The sequence below is a fragment of the Delphinapterus leucas genome, chromosome 11, assembly GCF_059928025.1.
Source record: "Delphinapterus leucas isolate spDelLeu-1000000601 "Yukka" chromosome 11, BTC_Dleu_Yukka2, whole genome shotgun sequence".
In the NCBI taxonomy this organism is placed as follows: domain Eukaryota; kingdom Metazoa; phylum Chordata; class Mammalia; order Artiodactyla; family Monodontidae; genus Delphinapterus; species Delphinapterus leucas.
Window position 1 is genome coordinate 6,545,275 of NC_143139.1, and position 20,413 is coordinate 6,565,687.

The 20,413-nt window shown below is 56.8% G+C and overlaps 2 protein-coding genes across 16 annotated transcripts in view; one reads left to right on the top strand and one right to left on the bottom strand.

Moving 5' to 3' along the window:
* Window positions 1-16,409, top strand: PLEKHG6 (pleckstrin homology and RhoGEF domain containing G6). Of its 15 annotated transcripts, none has more exons than XM_089920180.1 (17): window positions 4-156; window positions 424-609; window positions 1,330-1,535; window positions 2,746-2,901; window positions 3,449-3,613; window positions 4,001-4,096; window positions 4,388-4,438; window positions 4,701-4,815; window positions 5,620-5,774; window positions 5,898-6,047; window positions 6,231-6,368; window positions 6,612-6,731; window positions 7,589-7,721; window positions 7,839-7,954; window positions 14,283-14,428; window positions 15,102-15,803; window positions 16,002-16,394. In XM_089920180.1, the coding sequence occupies exons 3-17, from the start codon at window positions 1,398-1,400 to the stop codon at window positions 16,009-16,011; spliced, it is 2,391 nt and encodes a 796-aa protein (XP_089776306.1). In that variant the 5' UTR covers window positions 4-156; window positions 424-609; window positions 1,330-1,397; the 3' UTR covers window positions 16,012-16,394. The 15 variants fall into 15 exon arrangements, with proteins under 15 accessions (XP_089776316.1, XP_089776302.1, XP_089776303.1 ...); XM_089920179.1 differs by having other exon boundaries at window positions 5-156; window positions 4,630-4,815; window positions 5,664-5,774; window positions 16,002-16,391; XM_089920181.1 differs by having other exon boundaries at window positions 5-156; window positions 4,666-4,815; window positions 5,664-5,774; window positions 16,002-16,391.
* Window positions 16,372-20,413, bottom strand: part of TNFRSF1A (TNF receptor superfamily member 1A) — an 11,697-nt gene continuing 7,655 nt past the window's right edge. The window contains exons 5-10 of the mRNA XM_022577365.3: window positions 20,246-20,324; window positions 18,414-18,484; window positions 18,177-18,290; window positions 17,836-17,864; window positions 17,371-17,635; window positions 16,372-17,262 (exon numbers count right to left, since the gene is read on the bottom strand). Coding sequence (XP_022433073.1) covers window positions 16,955-17,262; window positions 17,371-17,635; window positions 17,836-17,864; window positions 18,177-18,290; window positions 18,414-18,484; window positions 20,246-20,324 — 866 coding nt within the window. The 3' untranslated portion in view covers window positions 16,372-16,954. The remainder of the gene's footprint in view (window positions 17,263-17,370; window positions 17,636-17,835; window positions 17,865-18,176; window positions 18,291-18,413; window positions 18,485-20,245; window positions 20,325-20,413) is intronic.

Sequence of the window (20,413 nt, forward strand, 5' to 3'; positions counted from 1 at the left end):
CCCTCCCGGCCCGGCCCCGCGCTGCGCTGCACTGGTCCCGCGGGCCGCTCGGTCCCAGACCCGGCCGGGCCGCGAGGTGGGCATCGCCGGGGGAGCAATCGGCGACCGGGGGGCTGGCAGCGCGGGCAGCGGGCGCCGGGACACCTGCGGACACAGGTGAGTGGCGGGAGGGCGGGGGCGGGGCGCCGGGGCTGGGGGCGCGGGGCCGAGAGAAGGGGAAGCCGGGTCAAAGCTCGGAAAGGACCCCGGGGAGGAAGAGGGACTCAGAGCCCTAGGAGGGAGGATTATTGGGAGGGGGCCCGGGAGACAAGGAACGTTGTCCCCTGCTCATAAATCAGAGGAAAACTAAGCGGCGGGCTGCGCGGGATTCTAGGGCCAGCTGGAGGGAGACCAGCACCTGCTTAGGAGGTCTCTCCTCTCCAGGCCCTGCCGCCCCAGTGAGCGGGTCCTCTATCAGGTTTAGGGGGAGGGGATGGCGCCCCGCGCGCGAGGCTCCCAGCCCCACCGAGGAGTTCCCATCGGCTGGGGAAGACCTAACAGAGCCTGCTCCCCCTCGGCTCGTCTGTAAGGCCAGCGGCCGGATAGCTGTCTGTGGCCTGGAGGGTCCAGGTAAGGGGTGGGGCAAGCTTTTCAGTAAAAGACCAGATAGTAAATATTTCAGACTCTGAAGCCGCTGTGGTCTCTGTCACAGCTAGCAGGAACGTAGTCACAGACAACTGGCCAAGGAGGCGATGTGGCTGTGTTCCCATAACACTTTATTTATGGACATGGAAATTTGAATTTCATATAATCTTCGTATGTTGTGAAATATTATTCTTCTTTTGACTTTTTCCAACTATTTAACATGTAAAAAACATTCTTAGCTTGTGGGCTGTGCAAAAACAGGTGGCAGGCGGGGCTGCATCCAACGGGCCCCCTCCAGCTCACCACCCCAGACACTCATCCCCCACTCCCGTGTTTGGAGGAGGGGAGGGTGTAGCTAGGTGCAAGGGGCATCCTGAATGCCTGGGGGCATCCAGGAACTGAGGGACCCTTGCTCCCAGCTACTCTTAGGACCTCAGCATCCTTTGAGGCCAGGGTAGGAGCTGGTACCCAAAATGCGCAAATGTGAGGGAAGGGGCATGGTTCCAAGGGGCTTCCTACCCAGCATGTCGGGGTGTGCCCGACCCCCACCAAGTCGTAGATGAGGCAGCTGCGCTCTCCCAGCAAGTAGCCTTGGCCTTCCCTCTCCCCTTCCCTCTCTTCCCCTCCCCCTCCCTCCTCTGTCTCCAGCCTGGTGTCACCCACTGATCAAGGTTGGCCCTTCCATTCCTTATTTTCTCTCTGCAGCCTCAGCGGGTCTCTTTCTCCTGAACATTGGAGTTATGACCCTTGGGAGGTGACCCAGGAGAGAAGGGATGCACGCCTTTGATCCTCCCAATGAGGGTCGCCTCCAAGGACTGGTGGCCTCCCGCATTGAGACCTATGGGGGCCGGCTTCGGACCTCCACCCTGAGTACTCCTGGTAGCCTCTATCCCCGAGGAGGCCCCGTGCTGGTGAGTCCAGACTGTGTCCCAAAGGTGACCGGGGTGGGGCAGGGGGGAGGACACCCAGGCTTTCAAGTCTCTGTCCCCTTGCCAGGCCTTGGACTGCTCTATTCTTAGCCCGCACCCCTGCCTTCTTTCGTGGGTTGTGAGGGAGAGGATGGCCGTGCTGGGCCAGGTTCCCGGGACTCTACACCCATCCCAGACAGATGGGGCAGGTGAGGCAGAGAGCCAGGAGGGGCCAGGCCCTCAGTGCTGTTAGACTGGTCACAGGCACAGATCTGGTGGGGAAGGTCACCAAACCCAGGGTTTGGCACCTCCCAGACTCCCACCTCTACTTGGGAGGAGCTGGTGGGCTCCTTGAAACCTGCCTCCCTCTGAGCCAGGCCTGGAAGAAGAACAAAGGTTCAAGGTGTTCCTGCTCTACAGGTGGGGAGGGGTGTGAGGGCCTGCCCACCTCCACCCCAGCTCCACCCTCCTGTCGGCCTCCAGTGCTGACCAAAGAAATGGGCGTGGAGGTGCAGCAGTCTTTCCCTCAGCCTCCAGGCTCTCCCTCCACCTTGAGGTCAGTTCTGCTTCCGGCCGAGGGTATCCCCTGCCTGACTGGAGGAGGGTTTGGCCCTGGGAGGCAGCTGAGGGTGGGAAGGGAGACTAGGATGTCTGTGGGGTAAATCAGGCCATGGGCAGATCAAGGAATGTGACCAGGCCTGCCCAGGAGGAGACTTCTGGGCCAGGCCTCAGCTTCGCACACGGAAGGGCAGCCACTCCCAGCTGGATGGGACACGCCCCGGGGAGGAGGCCGCACGTGTGAGTGCCCCCATCCCCACGTGCGCAGGAGGCTGTAAGGGCCCCAGAATGCGTGTGCACCGGGCGCCCTGCAGGCACGGCCGTGGTGCAGGGAGCACACACGGGAGTGGGACTGGAGGGGGACACTGGGACACACACAGAGCCTGGGCATTTGCGTGCCAGAGCTGCTGCTCTGCACGAGGCCCCCTGGGGACCTGGGCCCGGTGGGCCCCTGCCTGGCTCAGTGGCCTCCCTGGCAGTGGCTGCTGTGACTCAGGGCCAGAGTGGCTCTCACCAAACTGGTTTGAGGGGAGAGGTGAGCCGGCCCAACTTGCTGGTGTAGTGGATGCTGTCCAGAGCCAAGCCAGGCCCCACTGCTTGTCTGGGACTTCTGTGGGGAGAGGACACCCCCAGAACTCCCCCACTCCTCCTCCAGGATCCCAGTGGCCGACACCTCCAAGGCTATGTCCGCTTTACCAAGGGTTCTGGCCCGGCCCGAGGCCTGTCTCCCCTGAGGCTGCGAGAACCAGAGCCTGAGAAGAGGCATGGAGGCCCCTTTGGGGTTGGGACACCTCACTTCCCCAAACTCAAGGTAAGGGGTCCCTCTCCTCCCATCCCCAAGCTCACAGCCTGAGCTGCGACGTCCTCCAGAGACCATCAGAGCTGAGAACATGAGAGCCCCTCCAAGAAGCAGGGTGCGGCTCTGTCTAGAGACCCTCTCAGGGGAGCATCTCTAAGCCAGGCTGCCTCATAAAGATGTCCGTTTGATGGGCAAGTGTCAAAATGTTCCTGAGACCACTGGTTCCCTAAGTCCCGTTCTGGTCTCCACCTGAAGGTCCCTCTGAAGGGTTCTATCTCAGGAGAGCCCTGGAAGCTATCTTTCTGGTCAGGGAGCCCAGGTCAGACCCCTCTGTCCAGGGACCTTTCTGCAGACCTTTCTGCCTCTCCATGCATGTTCCGGCAACACCCTGTACCCTGTAATCCCAGCCAGGATTGATCCTTGTCCCTCGGGCCTGCATGTCCTCACTCAAGCTCAGGGCAACTTGCCACCACACACACACACACACACACACACACACACACGCAGCCCTTCCCGGGCCAGGAAGTGGCCAGGACTAATCCCCTCTCGGTGCCCCCAGGAAGTCACCAGAGCCCACGAGCTGGAGGTGAGGCTGCACACGTTCAGCATGTTTGGGATGCCCCGCCTGCCCCCAGAGGACCGGCGGCACTGGGAGATCGGAGACGACGGTGACAGCAGCCTGGCCATTGAGAAGTCCTGGAAGGAGCTGGTGCCTGGACACAAGGTGGGCCCGGGACACAGTGTCTGACCCCGTGGGGGTCCTAGACACACACACACACACACACACACACACACACACACACACCCCTCACCTCTGCCCCGGAGGAGGGAAAGGCCTTGGGAAGTGGGGTCTGCAGGGACAGCACTTGGAGGCATCTTGCTGTAGCTTCAGATCCCGGCCCCGCCACATACTAGCGAGACCTCGGTCAAGACAGCAAACCTCTCTGCGTCTCGGTCGCCTCCTCTGTGACCTGGGGATAACACCCCCTACACACTGGAGGATTGGTGGAGGGTTAAAGGTTTCTGTGCAGTAGATCTGGTAGCATTCAGCAGATGGCAGCTGCTGGTCTTGCCATCATTCCCCAGCTGAACCAGCCCTATCCCCACCCAGGAGATGAGCCGGGAGCTCTGCCACCAGCAGGAAGCGCTGTGGGAGCTACTGACCACCGAGCTCATCTACGTGCGGAAGCTCAAGATCATGACGGATGTGAGCCGCCCTACCCCCGCCACATCCCCGGCAGCCCCGCCCCCGGGCCCCATCCTTGGCCCTTTACCGTGTCCCTCGAATCACTCCCCCCACCCGGTTCTCCAGACCGGAAGGGGCACGGCTGTTGGGGAGAAGGGGCAGGACATCAAGATCCCCCTGACCTGAGACCCGCCCGGTGTCTTGGGAGAGAGGGTCGCGGTATGAAGGTGGGGGTGGGGATGCTGTGAAGGGCTGGCTACGCCGGGGTCTGAGAGGAAGAGGTCAGACGCTGAAAGCCCTCCCTACATCCAGCTCCTAGCCGCCGGTTTGCTGAACTTGCAACGAGTGGGGCTGCTGACAGAAGTGAGTGGGCACTCGGGGTGTGGGACCCAGGGAGTGGGGGCGGGGTCACAGAGCGGAATTGCAACCCCCATTTACCCTGCCCTCCCCACTCCCCTCCTTGCTCTAGACCCCAAGCAGGCTGCAGGTCCCACCCAGCCCCTGCCACTCGGGCTTAGCTGTCCCTGCCTGCCCACCACCCGTGCTGCCCGCAGGTCACCTGCCGAGGCATGTTCCGCTCCCTCCTCCAGGTGTCAGCTGAGACCCTGTTTGGAAATGTCCCTAGCCTGATCCGAGCCCACCAGAGCTTTTGGGAAGAGGTGCTGGGGCCCACCCTGGAGGAGACACGAGCCTCGGGCCAGCCTCTGGACCCTGTCAGCCTGCAAAACGGCTTCCTGTCGGTGAGGCGGGGAGAAGGGCCCCATCTGGATGGGGCAGGACTGGGAGAGCCCCAAGGGGTCCTGTCCGCTGGAATGCTCATACCACTGGCACCCTGCCGTGACTCGAGGGGGTCCAAGGGCACGACCCCTACCCCTAAATACCACCTCACCTCTTACCTTCATTCCACCAGTATGACCTCTGTCCCGAAGGCTCTTTGGGCTTCTGGAGCCCCCAGAGGGAGGGTAGCTATCTCAGGGAAGGGCTACACCTAAGCTCTCATCGACCATGAAATCTTATGTCCGGGACAGAGACCCATCGACAAGCAGCAGGGGACAAGCAGCAGGGGCCTAAGCGACTTGTCCCTCAGGGGCCTGGGGGGAGGGGATGAGAAAGGCCACAGGGTACCCAGGGCGTGAAGGGTGATAAGAGAAAGCAAGAGGCCCAGGATCTGACTTCCTCCCAGTTCACTGGCCAGGGAAACGTGGCCTTGCAGAGTTGGATTGGGGTAGAGAGGCAGGTGGACAGTCTCCTGGGGGCCGTTGGTGGCCCTCTTCCCCAGGAGCAGGGCTCTGGGCAAGCCTCAGGTCACCACCCCGTGGCTGGGCTGAAATGGGATCCGCAGTGCCCTGAAAACGGTCCAGCTAAATTATTGATGGCGGGTGAGGTCCAGAGCAGTGGGGCGTGGCGGGGGCTGAGGATGGAGCTCAGAGGGCGGCAGCGGGTCGGCCCCTCGGAACCTCAACTCCTCCTTGGAATCCAGAGAGGGGGGCTGGAAGTGGTGGGGGGTTGGGATTGGCGGGAGCTGGACTAAGGATCTAGGCCAGGCTCCTTCCCCTGCCCGCTCCCCGCCCCACACCTGTCCCTCCAGTTCAGCCAGCGCTTCCAGCCCTACGTCCTGTACTGCCTGCGAGTGAAGCAGACCATGGCCTATGCCTGGAAGCAGCAGGACAACAACCCTCTCTTCCACACCTTCGTGCAGGTGGGAGAGGGGCTGCTGGGGAAGGGGGATGCGGCGGACCTTGCTCCAAGGCTGAGGGTATCCCCGGGGCGGGGCAGGAGGGTGGCTTGCAGCCCCCTGACCCCTGCCCACCTTCCCTGGCAGTGGTGTGAGAAGCACAAACGCTCGGGGAGGCAGACGCTGGGGGACCTCCTCATCAAGCCCCACCAGCGCATCACCAAGTACCCACTGCTGCTCCAGGCTGTGCTCAAGAGGAGCCCCGAGGCCCGCGCCCGGGAGGCCCTGACCGCCATGGTAGGGGCCACTGGGGCTGTACCCTCGGGAGTTGGGGGCTGGTGAGTGGGGACGCATCTCCAGGGACTCTTGAGGTCTCTTTCCTTACGTGTGTGTGCCGGCGTGGCACTGATGTCGTTGTCTGGGTGGGATGTACAGACGAGGAGCTGAGCTGTCCTCCCTCCACACCCCACCCTAACCTAGATCGCGGCGGTGGAGTCATTCCTCCGACACATCAACAAGCAGGTGCGCCAGGGTGAAGAGCAGGAGAGCTTGGCGGCTGCAGCCCAGCGCATCGGGCCCTACGAGGTCCTGGAGCCGTCCAGCGAGGAGGTGGAGAAGGTGAGAGAGGCGGAGGGAAGGGGGCGTCCAAAAAAGCAAGGCCCCCAGGAAAACGGATGAAGCCGAGGCCTGCAGCGGGAGAGGCAGAGGTGCCGTGGGCTGTGTGTGCCCATCCTTCCTTCCCGAGGGTGAGGGTCCCAGGGGCCAGGTGCAAAGGAGTGAAACGAAGGCACTGGGATGCTTCCTGTCCTCCAAGAGGCAGGATGCCCAGCGCCCCGCTCCTGTGCTCTCTGCACCCCGCAGAACCTGCGTCCATTCTCCACGCTGGACCTGATGGCCCCCGTGCTGGGCGTTGCTTCTGGGCACATCAGGCAGCTGCTGCTGGAGGGGCCTGCGCGCATGAAGGAGGGGCGAGAAGGGAAGGTGAGGGGCTGTGGGCGGAGCGAAGAAGATGGGAGGGGACTAAGAGGAAGAAGGGAGAGACGGTGGGACAGGATGCGTCAGAAGGCTGGGAATGGGAGAAGAGGGGTGTGTGTGTGTCTGTGTGTGAGTTTGTGTGTGTGTCTCTGTGTGTATCTATGTGTGTCTGTGGGTGTCCATATGTCTATGTGTGTGTCTGTATGTGTCTATGTGTGTATGTATGTGTCTGTGTGTGTCTGTGTGTGTGTCTGTGTCTATGTGTGTCTGTGTGTATCTGTGTGTATATCTATGTGTGTGTCTGTATGTGTCTATGTGTGTATCTGTGTGTATCTATGTGTGCCTGTATGTGTCTGTGTGTGTCTATGTGTGTATCTATGTGTGTGTCTGTATGTGTCTCTGTGTGTCTATGTGTCTCTGTGTGTATTTATGTGTGTCTGTGGGTGTCTGTATGTGTATCTGTGTGTGTGTGTCTATGTGTGTATCTATGTGTGTCTGTGTGTGTGTATGTGTGTGTGTATGTGTGTCTGTGCCTTTGTATGTGTGTGTCTGTGTCTGTGTGTGTCTCTGTGCGTGTCTGTGTGTGTGTCTGTGTCTATGTGTGTCTGTGTGTGTCTTTGTGTGTGTTTCTGTGTGTGTTGGGAAGAGGACGTGGTTCTGGCTTTGCTCTGCTTGCTGGCATGGCCCTGAGTCAGCCACTTTCCTACCTGTAAAGTGAGAGATGGGCCCAAAGCAGCACGGCTCCCAGCTGTCCTATCCCACAGCTCTGCACCCGCCCCACACACCCATGCGTGAGCCCTGACCCCTGTCCCGCCTGCTCCCTGCTCCAGCTGACCCTCGTCTCTCTCTTTGCTTGCCCCCAGCTGGATGTGTACCTGTTCCTCTTCTCTGATGTGCTCTTGGTGACCAAGCCCCTTCGCAGGGCAGACAAAGCCAAGGTTATCCGCCCGCCCCTCATGCTGGAGAAGCTTGTGTGCCGACCGCTCCGAGATCCGAGTATGTCTTTCCTGGGGGAAACTTTTCCTTCTCCCTTCCCATCGGCTGGAGAAGGAGAGGTTGGGAAGGGGATCAGATAAAGTCCAGCCCTGGAAGCAGACCTTCTCCTCCACCCAGGCAGCTTCCTGCTTATCCACCTCACCGAATTCCAGTGTGTCTCCAGCGCCCTCACTGTGCACTGTCCCAGCGCTACAGACCGTGCCCTGTGGCTGGAGAGGACCCAGCAGGCCCAGGTATGTGAAGCCAGGTGTGGGAGCAGGGGGATGGCGGGGCCCCGGAGCTCAGATCCGGTGCACAAGAGTGGAGGAAGGGGAGAGAGAGGGTGGGGTGCACACAGCTTCAGACTGGACCTCCTGCCCCTCCGGTGCACCCTCGAGAGGGAGACACAGCCTTGACCAACCTTAAGAGGATGGAAGAGGGACTTCCCTGACGGTCCAGTGGTTAGGACTCCACGCTTTCACTGCCGAGGGTGCAGGTTCAATCCCTGGTCAGGGAACTAAGATCCTGCAAGCTGCATGGTGTGGCCAAAAAAAAAAAAAGTATAAAAAAAAAGAGCACAGAAGAAAGCCTTTGGCCAGCTAGGGTACCAGTCCCTGGGAGAGCCAAGATAGCCTCCCCTGAAGGTTCCGAGGCTGTGAAACAATTAACTGCTGAACTTGAGCTTCCGTTCGGCAAACATGAACGGGGCACCTGCTGGGTGCGCACAGGCTGGGTGCTGGGGAATCAGAAAAGAATATAATGCCATTTCTTCCCTCACAGAATACATGCTGCAGCCTAGCTAGACAAACAAGTATACAAATAAGAGAAACGTGCGGACGGAATGGAGTTAGGACAGGGAAGGGAGTGGTTCACTCTGTCTGGTGGGTTGGTTGGGAGAGGGACAGTGCAGAGGACAGGTGCTTCAGAGGACAGAGGAGGCTTCGCAGAGGAGCTACTTTCTGAGCACCGCGGGCGGATATCTAGGAGCACGTCAGGGGAACAAGGTGGGCAGGAAAGGCATTCCAGATGGAGAGCAGAGTGTGCGAAGGTCGGAAATCGGAAGCAGTTGTGTGTGTTGAGCGCACCATCAGCTGAGTGGTTGGCGTCACCAGGGCACCAAGCACAAGGGCGGCACAACGGCAGAGAGGCCAGGAGGGAGGTGCCACCAGATCATGCCCATCCCTGGATGCCGTGCCGGGGAACTTGAACTTTGTCCTGCAAGTGACACAGAGGCAGTAAAAATGTTAACTAGTGGAGTGGAGTGATGCAGTGGGGACAGATTTATGCAACAAAAGCCGAAGGAGTTCAAAAGGTGGGAGACCCGGATGGAGCCATATTGGTTACTGCTTGGTGCCTTAAAGCAACAGAAACATTCTCTCACAGTTCTGGAGGCGGGAAGTTGAAAATCAACATGTCAGCCGGGCAGTGCTTCCTCTCCATAGCTCTAGGGGAGCATCCTTCCCGGCCTCTTCTGGCTCCTGGGGGCTCCAGGTGTTCCTTAGCCTATGGCAGCATCACTCCACTCTCTGCCTCTATCTTCACGTGGTCTTCCTCTCCATGTGTCTCTGTGTCCCAATCTCCCTTTCCTGTCTCTTAGAAAGACACCGGTCATTAACCCAAAATCCAGGATGACCTCATCTTGAGATCCTGCACTGAGGGTCTATGCACATCTGCAAAGACCCTTTTTCGAAACAAGGCCACTCACATTCACAGATTCTGGGGGTCAGGACCTAGACCCATCTTTCTGGGGCCACTATTCAACCCAGTACAGGAGCAGAATTGCCAAAGAAGAGGGAAGATTTGAGCTGGACTTTAAGGATGGGGAAGACCCTGAGCAGAAGACTCAAGGGAGAAATTGGGCTGGATTTATTTGGGGGACAACCAGCATGTCTGTCTGAGTCTGGAGGGAAGGGTTTTGTGTGGAGCCAGTGATGAGACGCCAAGTTCTAGGGGACCCCAGCGCCTGTAGAAGAGGGTGGGCTGGACGAGACTGAATTGAATTGGGTTGGCAAGTTGACACCAGAGCCACCATAGATTCTTTGAGCAAGGGAAGGCCATGGTGAAATCCGTGTGTTTTGTCTTGAATTGTCAGGTGGCAATGTGACAGGTGGGCTGGGGGCAGGAGAGATTGGTGGCAGGAGATTTCCCGTACTAGTTTGCGTATGAAACATAGAGGTTGAGTGCCACGGCCTTAGGGACATGGTGCAAAAAGAGAAGAAAAGAAGAAGGAAGGAGCTGAAGAAGAAAGAAGAGACAGGTGAGCCTTAGGGAGACCGATAGAAGCCTCTACCGAGCCCATGGTTCAGACCCCAGCTCTGCCTCTTACTAGCTGGGTGACCCTTGGTGAGTTATGTGGCCTCCCTAGTCTTCCGTTTCTTCACCTGCAAAATGGATATAAATAATAACAGTCCTTGTCTCATAGGGAAGATTCAAAGAAACCATTCAGATTAAGTAGGCAACTTGGTGCCTTGGTAACTCAGGACCACAAGGACAAAGGATGACTTGCTTCCGAGGTTCTTGTGTGAAAGGCTGCTTTGGCAATGACAACTGAAATCATTAGAAAGGGAAACCTGTTTGTCTAGTTGTTGCTTCCTGGGTGGCGTGGGGCATGGGTAGCAAGGTTTACTTTTAAACAGAAGCACTTTGGAAATGAGGTAATGGGAGACAGCCAAGTGGAGACCTTTCAGGGGTTTGTGGAAACACAGACTAGAGTTCAGGCGAGAAATGAGGGTGAACTATGAAAATTGCTAAGAGAGCAGATCCTAAAAGTTCTTTTCGCAAGGAAAAAAATGTAACAACGGTGACGAATGTTCACTAGACGTCGTGTGGATCACTTCATATGTACACAAATGTGGAATCATTATGTTGTACACGTGAAACTAATATGTCAATTACACCTCAATTTTTTATAAAAAGAAGAGGCATTTTGAACAAGTTAAGAAATCATAGTGTAGACGATTTCTAAAGAATGCAACTGCACTATTTTTAAAGAGTTTAAATCGAAGTAGTGCTACTCATAGGACTTGCTTTAATGAGCAGATTATAATGATTTGTCGTTTGCACATCAGGTAATTAGGGCTTTGAAACTTTGGAGGATACGTAAAAACAGTCTTGTCCTTTAAACAATTTTAAGCGTTCTTCCCACAGTCTTACCTATGGCATCGTATCAAGATGTGGAGAGCTTATTCGAGAAAAGGAAAACCAGAGCTTAGTCTCTGTTTAAACACTGTATTTAAAGATTCGGAATTATGAGAGTAAAAAATAAATAGGAGGTTTATGCCATTAAAAAAAAAAAAGAAAAAAGGATGAAAGATCTTGAACCTCAAGATCTTGTGTCCTCCAGCCCTTCGGGGCTGTCATTTCCTTGGATACCTAAACACGATGGTGACAGCGCCCAGGAAGCCAGAGGTAGGGGACAGGGTGTGGGTCATCTGCCCTGACCCCTGCTCCAGGCCAGATCAGAGTCCCCTCTCTCTTTGCAGTGGGGCCTCCTCTCTACACCACCGCCCCCCAGCCCAAGAAGAGACCCCCCACCTTCTCCTTAGAACCCCCAGGGGAACCACTAAAGATTGCTGGTATTTTATTACACAAACTCATTTAGCCCCCAGGAGTTTTACTCCACGCTAACTGAGGTAGAGAAGGCATTTCCAATACCTAACCGAGCAGCGCACAAGCTCCCCGCGTCCCCTTGCAAAACCAAGAACCCTGAAACTTTGAAATGAGTTTGTCCTGCTACTGCCTCACACCAAAGCCTTAGGGAAAATCCTTTTCGCAGTTACCACCAGTCCTTGCAAACTGAAGAGGGCCGTAGAATACCTACTGATCCTAGGGGTCAGGGTGTTTTTTCTCCGCCTTACAGAATCGTACATATGTAGATTTATTCCTAGCGGGTCTGGCTGTGTGGCTTCAGCTTTTAGAGAAAATGAGCTTCTCAAGAGGAGAGACACTGAATCTTGGGAAATGCCCATGTTTAGGGGCTGGGAAGAGGAAAATGAACCAGTGCTGGGAACAAGGAGCTATCAGAGACGAGGCCAAGACGTGAACGGAGGAAAGAGGTGGGCTCGGAGGGCCCGCAGCCCAGCTCTCACTCATTATCTACGTCAGTTCTCTCAGTTCCGGCCCCACCTGGGAACTGCAGGGATGATGGGAACCACCTTGCAGGACAGACGGGAGAGTTATGCTTGTAAGCTGCTTGACACGCGCCCGGCACTTAATGGGGGTTCCATACGTGTTTATTGTTGTCCGCTTTAGAAGATGCCAACATCTTCTAAAGGCCAGGGGTGCCTGGCCGAGGGCACCTTCAAGAGATGGTTTTCGTCCGTGATGGGAGACTTGGGGAGGGCAGCGGGTGAATTTGGGAGCCGCTCCAGGGGCAGCAGGGAGAGGAGGCATTTCCTCCCAAGGCTTCAGTTCCCCACCAGGGCAAAGGAAGAAGAACCGTGGCGTCGGGGGAACCCTCCCTTTTCCCGGCTTTGTGGGGCTGTCACATTCAGGCCCAGGTACCAGTTTCCTCTTCCTTTCCCACCCTGCCCCCAACACATCTCTCCTCCTACCCAAGCTGTGAAAATCCTCCCAGGGTTGCTAGAGAGCCTTTGGGGTGGCCGGGGGCCCTTCAAACAGCCCGGTCCCTGGTACCTGAGGTGTCGGGTCCTCCATCCCCACCCCACCCCTTGCCTCCCTGCTTCTTCCCAGGTGGGCCCACGGGAGAGTTTAGTGGAGATGCTTGTATGGGACAGACGTTCCTTCCAGACCACCCCCCAGCCGCCTTCCTCCCAGTTCTTTTCCTCCACACACCATCTCTATCCTGGACATCCCAAAGATAAACTTGAACTTGAGTCATATGGGGCCAAAGGGCATCTCAGCAGGCTGCCCCAGCCTCACCCTGACCCCAGCCCCACCCTGACCCCAAGAGCGGCTCCTCCCACCCTCGTTACTCTGCACAGCTGGGAGATGCGGAAAAGGTCACAGGACCTGGCCTGGTGTGCTGGTCTCCTGCCCCCAGACACCATCATCCCTGGCTCTGGCCGACAGAGCAAGTCTTGTGAGACTGCTGAGAATCCTTGCATGAGACAGTGGCTGGGAAGCCAGGGCAGGAAAATTGGAAATACAAGCCTGAGGTCATTTTCCTGTCCCTGTTCATCCTTTTCTCCAACATGTCTCTTGTACAGACCCAGCTACCCCCCACCCCGTTGTGTTTCTGGAGAGGCTTTGGGAAGGTCCAGAGTTGCCTAAGAATTGCCGTTCATATACCTGAAGGGGGTGAGGGGAGGGGCATATTCAAATTACTTAATAACCAGAATGGAATGGGCATCAACCAATCAGAGTAGAGCTTGGGGAGGCGGGGATGGGGTGGGTGGGTGGTGGTGGTGGTGATGATCCTAGAGGCCCCCTGCTGTGCCAGATGTTATCCCTCTGCTGCTGGATCTTGGAGGGCAGGGTAGTCCTGGTGAAGGAAGGTGGGAGGCTTGGGCAGTAGCCCTTTGCTCACCAGCACGAACGTACTTCAATATGTGCACAATGATAAGGCCATTCCAGCCGGTGCTGGTATCAGCGCCGCCCCCAGCAGCCTCCACCACCTCTTTTTGCCAAGCCTCCGCCTTTGGCCTCTCCAAGGGTTCCCTTGCCATCCCTCCCCTCCCCCAAGAGAAAGTTGTCCTTTGGTAATTCCTGACCCTTTCTAAGGCTGCCCTTGAAAAATAGTGCAGTTACTGAACTAGGACTCACAGAGAAAGACCCAGCCCCAATTCTGCTTCTCTCTACCTGTGCACCCTGGATCAAGTCCACTCATCTTTCTAAGCCTTGTTTTCCCATCTGTAAAATCGACTAATACACTGCAGGGTGACGGTGTGTGTCAAATGACCTGTGCGCCCTGGATCAAGTCCACTCATCTTTCTAAGCCTTGTTTTCCCATCTGTAAAATCGGCTAATACACTGCAGGGTGACGGTGTGTGTCAAATGACCGCCTGCACGTAGAGGCGCTTCATAAACCACTTCTCAGATATTACTATTTTATTCCGGTGGCGCCTGTATGAAAATGCTAAGGAAGACAAAATATAATGTATCCTCTCTCCATTCCTCTTGGGGTGGTCTTGTTGTCAACTCTGAAGGACAACAAAGTCCTCAACCCAGGACAAAGCCTGCCCCTGCCCACCCTGGTGGTAGGAGAAAGAGTAACCTGAGGGCCCAGCATCATTCAGAGCAATTATGCCACCATCACCACCAATCAGGGAGGACTTCCTGAAGGAAGAAACAGACCAGACCTTGGCTTGCCAAGGGGATGTGAGAGGCAGGAAGAACGTACAAGTAGGAAAAGGGGCCTTATGTTTACCCCACACATCCTAGGACCAGCTCAAGAGTTCAAACACTGGCTCCGTCCTACCTTCCCGCGGCATGACCGTGGCAGTTACTTAACCTCAGAGTCTCTGTTTCTCAGGAGTAAAGTAGGAGCAAAAACATCTGCCTCATAGGGCGGCGGTGGTGAAGAGAAAGCAAGATAATGTATGTAAAGCACTTAGCATGGTGCCTGGCATACAGCAGGTGCTCAATAAATGAGAGCTCTTAATGAAAGTATCCCCACCCCAGGTCACCCTGCAAAAGCTGAAGGCAGAGGAGCACATCCAACAGAAGAGGGAGCTCCTGGCCCTCTATCAGGACCGGGACGGGGAGTCCCCAGGCCCCAGGCCCTCCATGCCTTCGGTGGAAGGCTCTGAGAGCAGCACAGAGGGAAGGTAAGACCTACAGGGCGTACAAGGCCTCCCAGAGGAGGGGGGCTGCAGGCAGGGAGGGAGGGCAGAGGAGCCCACAAGGTTGGGAAATGGTATTACAGCTTTTGGGGGGACTGGGACCAGACTGAGGAACCCAGGCTACAGGTTGACACCAGCCGTGCGAAAGGCCACATGAGACAGCCTATGGGGTTAGCCAGCCTACGGCTGGCACAGGGTGAAGGAAACAGGCACGAGAGGCACAAATTCCCTGAGAGAATCAGGTTCCCCAGGCCGGGGATGGAGAGTGAAGGCCCGTATGGGTTTGCAGAATGTCAGAGCTGCAGGGACCCGGCTAGTTCAAATCCCCAGAGAGCGTGAGAGTTTCACCCAAAATAACACAGCTGTTGAGCAGCACGGTTATAGAGAAAAAAAGACTCCATCACTGGGGGATAACCTCAGGGGAGCTCGGGAAGCACTCAGCAAATACTTGGTAACGAGTTTCTGGACTGAGTGCAGGGGCTAAAATGCCTTAAAGGAGCTTATAGTCTAGCCAGTGAGATGAGAAAAACAATCAGTGCAGTGTAAAAGTGATACCAAAATAAGTCTGGAGGAGGGCCCATTTCTGGATGGAGGGATCAAGGGAGACTCCCTGGACTTGAACTTGACCCCTCAGCATCTGACTCTGACCATTTGCTAGTAACTGTAGGACTCCTGAGTCCTCGACCGTCATCCCCCAGCTGGTGGTGACAGAAGACACAGATGAAGGTGCTCCCTTGGTACCAGATGATACCTCGGACTCTGGCTATGGCACTCTGATCCCAGGCTCCCCCAAGGCGTCCCACTTTCTGCCAAGCCGTCTACGCTCCAAGGTCCTTCGGCAGGACCCTCGCCGCACCTTCTCCACCCTGGACCTCCGAGATGTTCCTTTGCATCTCCAGCCTCCTGACCCCCAAGCTCCCCAACGCCGAAGCACCCCTGAACTGCCAGAGGCAAGTGTCCAGAAAGGAGGCAGCCTTCCCAGGGGAGACCCACCGACCTGGTCTGAGGAAGAAGGCGGGACCTCGGTTGGAGAGAATGTGGTAGTGGAAACCTTACATAGGGCCCGACTTCGGGGGCAGCTCTCCCCCTCCCTGACCCACACTGACTCTTCTGGGGAAAGCCCCTGGGAATCCTCAGGGGATGAGGAAGAGGGGCCCTTCCTGGGACCCGGCTACAGCCCCTCCCCTCACCCGCTCCGGGCCGAGGACATGCTCCAAGAGATCCGGGAGGAACTGGCCAGCCAAAGGATTGAGAGAGTCCCCGAGCCTGGGGACAGCAGACCTCGGAAGCTGACTCGGGTCCAACTGCAGAGGATGCGGGGGCTTCACGTCATACACCTGGACACGCCCCTGTCCACATCGTAAGTGCAGAAGGGAAGCTGGCGTGGGATGGAGCGGAGGGGAAGGCCAGTATGGAGCCAGAGGGGATGCCGGGGCAGGGGGGGTGGCGGGACAACACAGGAGGGCAGGACCAGAGGGGGGTCATGGCGGGGAGGGGCCTTTAGCCTCACTCTTCACCCCATGTCTGCCTACCTGACACCTGCCTCTTGCCTTTGCAGAGAGGTGTGAGGGAATACCTCCCTAAGAGTGCTGGTCACCACCTCCACCCCTGGATTCTACCTCAAGGACACTTCCCCAGGCACCCTGCCCTTCCTGCTCTGAGGACTTTGGGGATCAAGAGCTGTACACCGATGTGCCACAGACACACCAGAGTCCCACATAAAGTTGTGCATAAAGATGGCCGTCCAACCAGCACTAGATGAGGGCGGGGCAAAGAGAACCTGGCGGGTGAGGAGTCACAGACTGAGCACAGGTGACTCCTCTGTTACTGGGCTGCACGAGGGTGAGGTATCCCCCCGCCCCGCTAATCCGCCAGGATCACGGCTCTGGCCCCGCCTCCCACACGCGCCAGGCAGAAAGGCCACTCCCTCCAGGAGCAGAGCTTTAATTCCGGGCTTTTAGTGTATTTACAAAAGTCCACAGCTCCAGCGGGAGGGCCCTTTGTTCTGTGCCTCCCCTGCCTTGGGACACTTCGGCTTACTCTGTGCTTGTCCAGGCAGGGGGACAAAGGTTCTATTAGTGTACATAATGGAAACAAAGATTGCTTATCTACTGTGAAACGGGCTCAGGGACCAACCGGGGCCCCCAAGCAGCCTTGCTGGGTTCTCCAAGTCCAAAATGGGCAATGAGGCGCCCCTCATCCCCGCAGCCACCGCCTGGGCTCCTGGCACACTCAGCCTCTCTCACGAGTAACACACACTCCACATCACACAGACACACACACTCTGACACACACACTACACACAGCTCACCCGCTGGCAATGCTCAGGCAGCTGAGATATACACTGAGGGAGTAGCACCAGGTTAAGTGGCTGCCGGATCATGCCTGCTCCGCCAAGACCCTTCCCCTCCAGAAAAACGGGGATCCAGAGGGCATCTCGCAGGTCCTTCCAGGCTGCCTGGGGCAGGAAGCAGCCGTCTCAGGGCTGCCCGCAGGGGCCGGGGCGTGGCCTCATCGGGGAAGGCGGGGCTCGGGCGCGAGGCGGGCGGGGCCGCCCAGCGCCTCCTCGATGTCCTCCAGGCAGCCGAGCAGGTCCATGTCGCGGAGCACGCGGCCCAGCAGCTCCAGCGTGGCCTCGCGCCGCGGGGTGCGCCGCCGCCAGGCCGCCAGCATGCTGTACTGTGCCTCGCGCAGGCAGCGCAAGTTCTGCAGCTCCAGCCGCTCGATTTCGTGATCACTCAGCCCCAGCCGCCGCACGAACTCCTTCCAGCGCAACGGGGGCACGCCGTCCACCACAGCGTACAGTGTCGCGGGGTCAGCTGCCGGGAGGCGGCGCGGTGAGCCCGGAGCGGCGGCCCTCCCCGCCCGGCCCACGCCCGCCCGCCTCCCCGGCCGGGGTTCCCTGCGAGGATGAATGAGGAACTCACCATCTGCGAGCGGAGCGGGGGCGCTGGGGGCGCCGTGGGCGCTGGCCTCCCACTTCTGCACAGGGGTGGGGACGGGGGTGGAGGCTGGAGGCGCAGGGAGGATGGGGCCAGCCCCTTGGTGGGGCGGGGCCATCTCTCTGGGGAGTGATGTGACTCTGAAGTTGGACCACGGCGGGTCACAGGGGGTGAAGGTGGGACTGGAGGCAGGACTGAAGCTCGGGATGGGACTGAAGCTTGGGGCCGGGGCCAGGGGCTCTGGCTCCCCCTGAGAGAGAGAGAAGGCACAGCATTAGCGGGGAAGAGGAAATACAGCCCCAGCCCTCCTTCTGGATTCTGGACGGGAGTTGGGGCTAGAGGGAATCAGGGGAGCCCCAGGACGAAGGGTGATTCCGGGTGATTTGGGTGTTACAAGATGACAACGGACAGTCAGGGAAGACTGCGGGTAGTTCCCCGGTTTCACCTTACCTCCTTTACAGGAGCCGACTGCCCACAAACTGAGAAAAAAGAGACAAAGCGTCACAGATTTCACTTCCTCTCTCAACCCTGGCACCCATCATGGGGCTGGCGGTGGGTACTTGTGGTGACATGCTTCAGGGCCTATGTGGCCCCAGGGACGAGAGAGCTACTGATGCAGTATGAGCTCTCACCAGCCGTCCAAGACCACCTCATGCCAGTGGGGTCCTCGCCAGCAAACTAAGGGGACACTCATCTCCCTCCATGCCTGTGCACCCCTCCCTCCCGCCTCCTCTGAAGCCTCCTCCTGCATTCCTACCAGCACCCTTTCCCTTCCCAAAGTCCCCACTCACTGATGGAGTAGAGCTTGGGCTTCCACCGCTGGTATCGGCATGCTAAAACAATGAGGAGGAAGGATGCCAGGCAAAGACCAAATATGATCACCAGGGGCAACAGTACTGTAGTGCCTGGAAACAGAGCAGATTGTGGTCAGAGGAGAGGGGCTCTGGAGGTAGCAGGGCAGGACGGATGGGGAGGGGCATGACTAGGAAAGGGTCCGTGGGCATGGGCACCAGGATAATTCTCCTCACCTGGGTCCTGAGAGTTGTTACTAGTTACAGGTAGAGCTGGACATAACTTCTCGCACTCCGTGTTCTTACAGCTAAAAGAAGAGAGAGGGCTGGTGAGTAGGGGCCCCCCGTAAGAGGAATACAGGAAAAAAAGAAAAAGAAAGAAACCACACAGATTGTTGGAAAGTCTTGGCTTTACAAATATTTTAGCTATCTCTTGATATAATGGAAATTAATCCTATCTTGGGAATTGATGCGGAGGAAAGAAACATTAGTTAATCCCCAAATCATTTCATTTTAGAGTTGGATTTGATCTTGAAGAAGCTATGTAGAGGGCTTCCCTGGTGGCGCAGTGGTTGAGAGTCCGCCTGCCGATGGAGGGGACACAGGTTCGTGCCCCGGCCTGGGAGGATCCCACATGCCGCGGAGCGGCTGGGCCCGTGAGCCATGGCCGCTGAGCCTGCGCGTCCGGAGCCTGTGCTCCACGACGGGGGAGGCCACAACAGTGAGAGGCCCGCGTACCGCAAAAAAAAAAAAAAAAAAAGACGCTATGTAGAAAAAGAGTTAAAAGCAGTCAGAGTCAGGTATAAATTCCAGCCCCATTCATTGGCTAGCAGTGTGACTCCAGGCAAATCACTTCACCTGTGAGCCTCAGTTTCCTCATCAGTAAAGCAGGGACCTACCCACTGTCAAGACTGAGGGTTAAGTGAGATAATTACGCCTGACATATAGTAAGCCCTCAGTAAATGCTGACTGTCACTGAATTGTTATTTTATCACTGTTTCACTGATGAGAATCCAGTGAAAAAAAGGTTAAAGAGCTTTTTCTCTAGATGACACTGCTGGTGACAGCACCTAACTTTGAGAGAGGGGTCTAGCATGCATGTGAACAATTAAGAAACATCTTGCTGGGGGCAGCCAGAGAACACTCTAGAACAAGTGCATCTTCCCGTTTTGGAGCTGGCACTGGGCAGCATGGACTAATGAGAACTACATCAGGGGTCCTAGAAGGAACTTGAGGAGGTGAGTTCTCAGCAGGAATCTGAAAGCAGGGAGAGGTTATTTTGCCCACCTCACAAGCTCCTGGTGAGAACCACACGGAAGGGGTGTAGAAGTGCTTTTAAGGGGAAGAGACTCGTGGGAAAAAGAACATAGTTTCTTGTCAGACACTTTGTGGCTATTTTTTGTGGTTCTTACAGCTTTGCCAACCTGGTGTCATTATCCTTACTTTAAAGGTAAAAACAACTAAGGCTCAGAGATGTTAAGTCACTTGCCCAAGCTCACACAGCCTGAGATGTTAAACCCAGGGCAATTCAACTTTAGAACCCTCAGTTTCCTCTTTGCAAGCAAGTGTGCAAGAACAGCCTCTGCAGAGCCAGAAGGAGTGAGGAGGTGTGGTCAAAGGGACTGGGGAGGAAAGTGCATACTGCATTAAACCTAAGATCAATAATCAGAGACATTACGATTTACATCCTACACACACACACACACACACACACACATGCACAGGTGCCAACTGAACCGTGACACACCGTCAACTGCTGTAAGACGCAGTATGATCTCAGAGATGTAAAAGTGTATTCCTAGAATCCATAGCAGGGTCTGTTGCCCAAGAATCTGAACGTCTTCCAAAAAACATCTGAATGTCTAAAAGGAACTTCAAGTCCTTGCGGTATGCGCCTCTATCCACAGAGACTTCATGAGATTTTAGGAACAAGTTGGGGGCAGGGAGGACTGTCTGGTATCTTGACATGAAGTGTCTCCCATCCAAACAGCCTGGAGGAGCCAGAGCACCTCCCACAGTCTCCTTCTCCCATGCCGATCTGGTGCCCAGCAGCCAGCAGAAGTACTCACTGAGCACAGGAGACGCACTCAGCTTCTCTTAGAAAGAACCCCACATGGCAGTGGCAGACGGTGTCCTGTCTCTCCTTGCCTGTAGGGAGAGATGCGGCACAGCTGAAGGAGGATGGCCCAGCACCCTGAGGGCCGGAGGGAGAACCAGCGGGGGCAGGGGTACAGCAA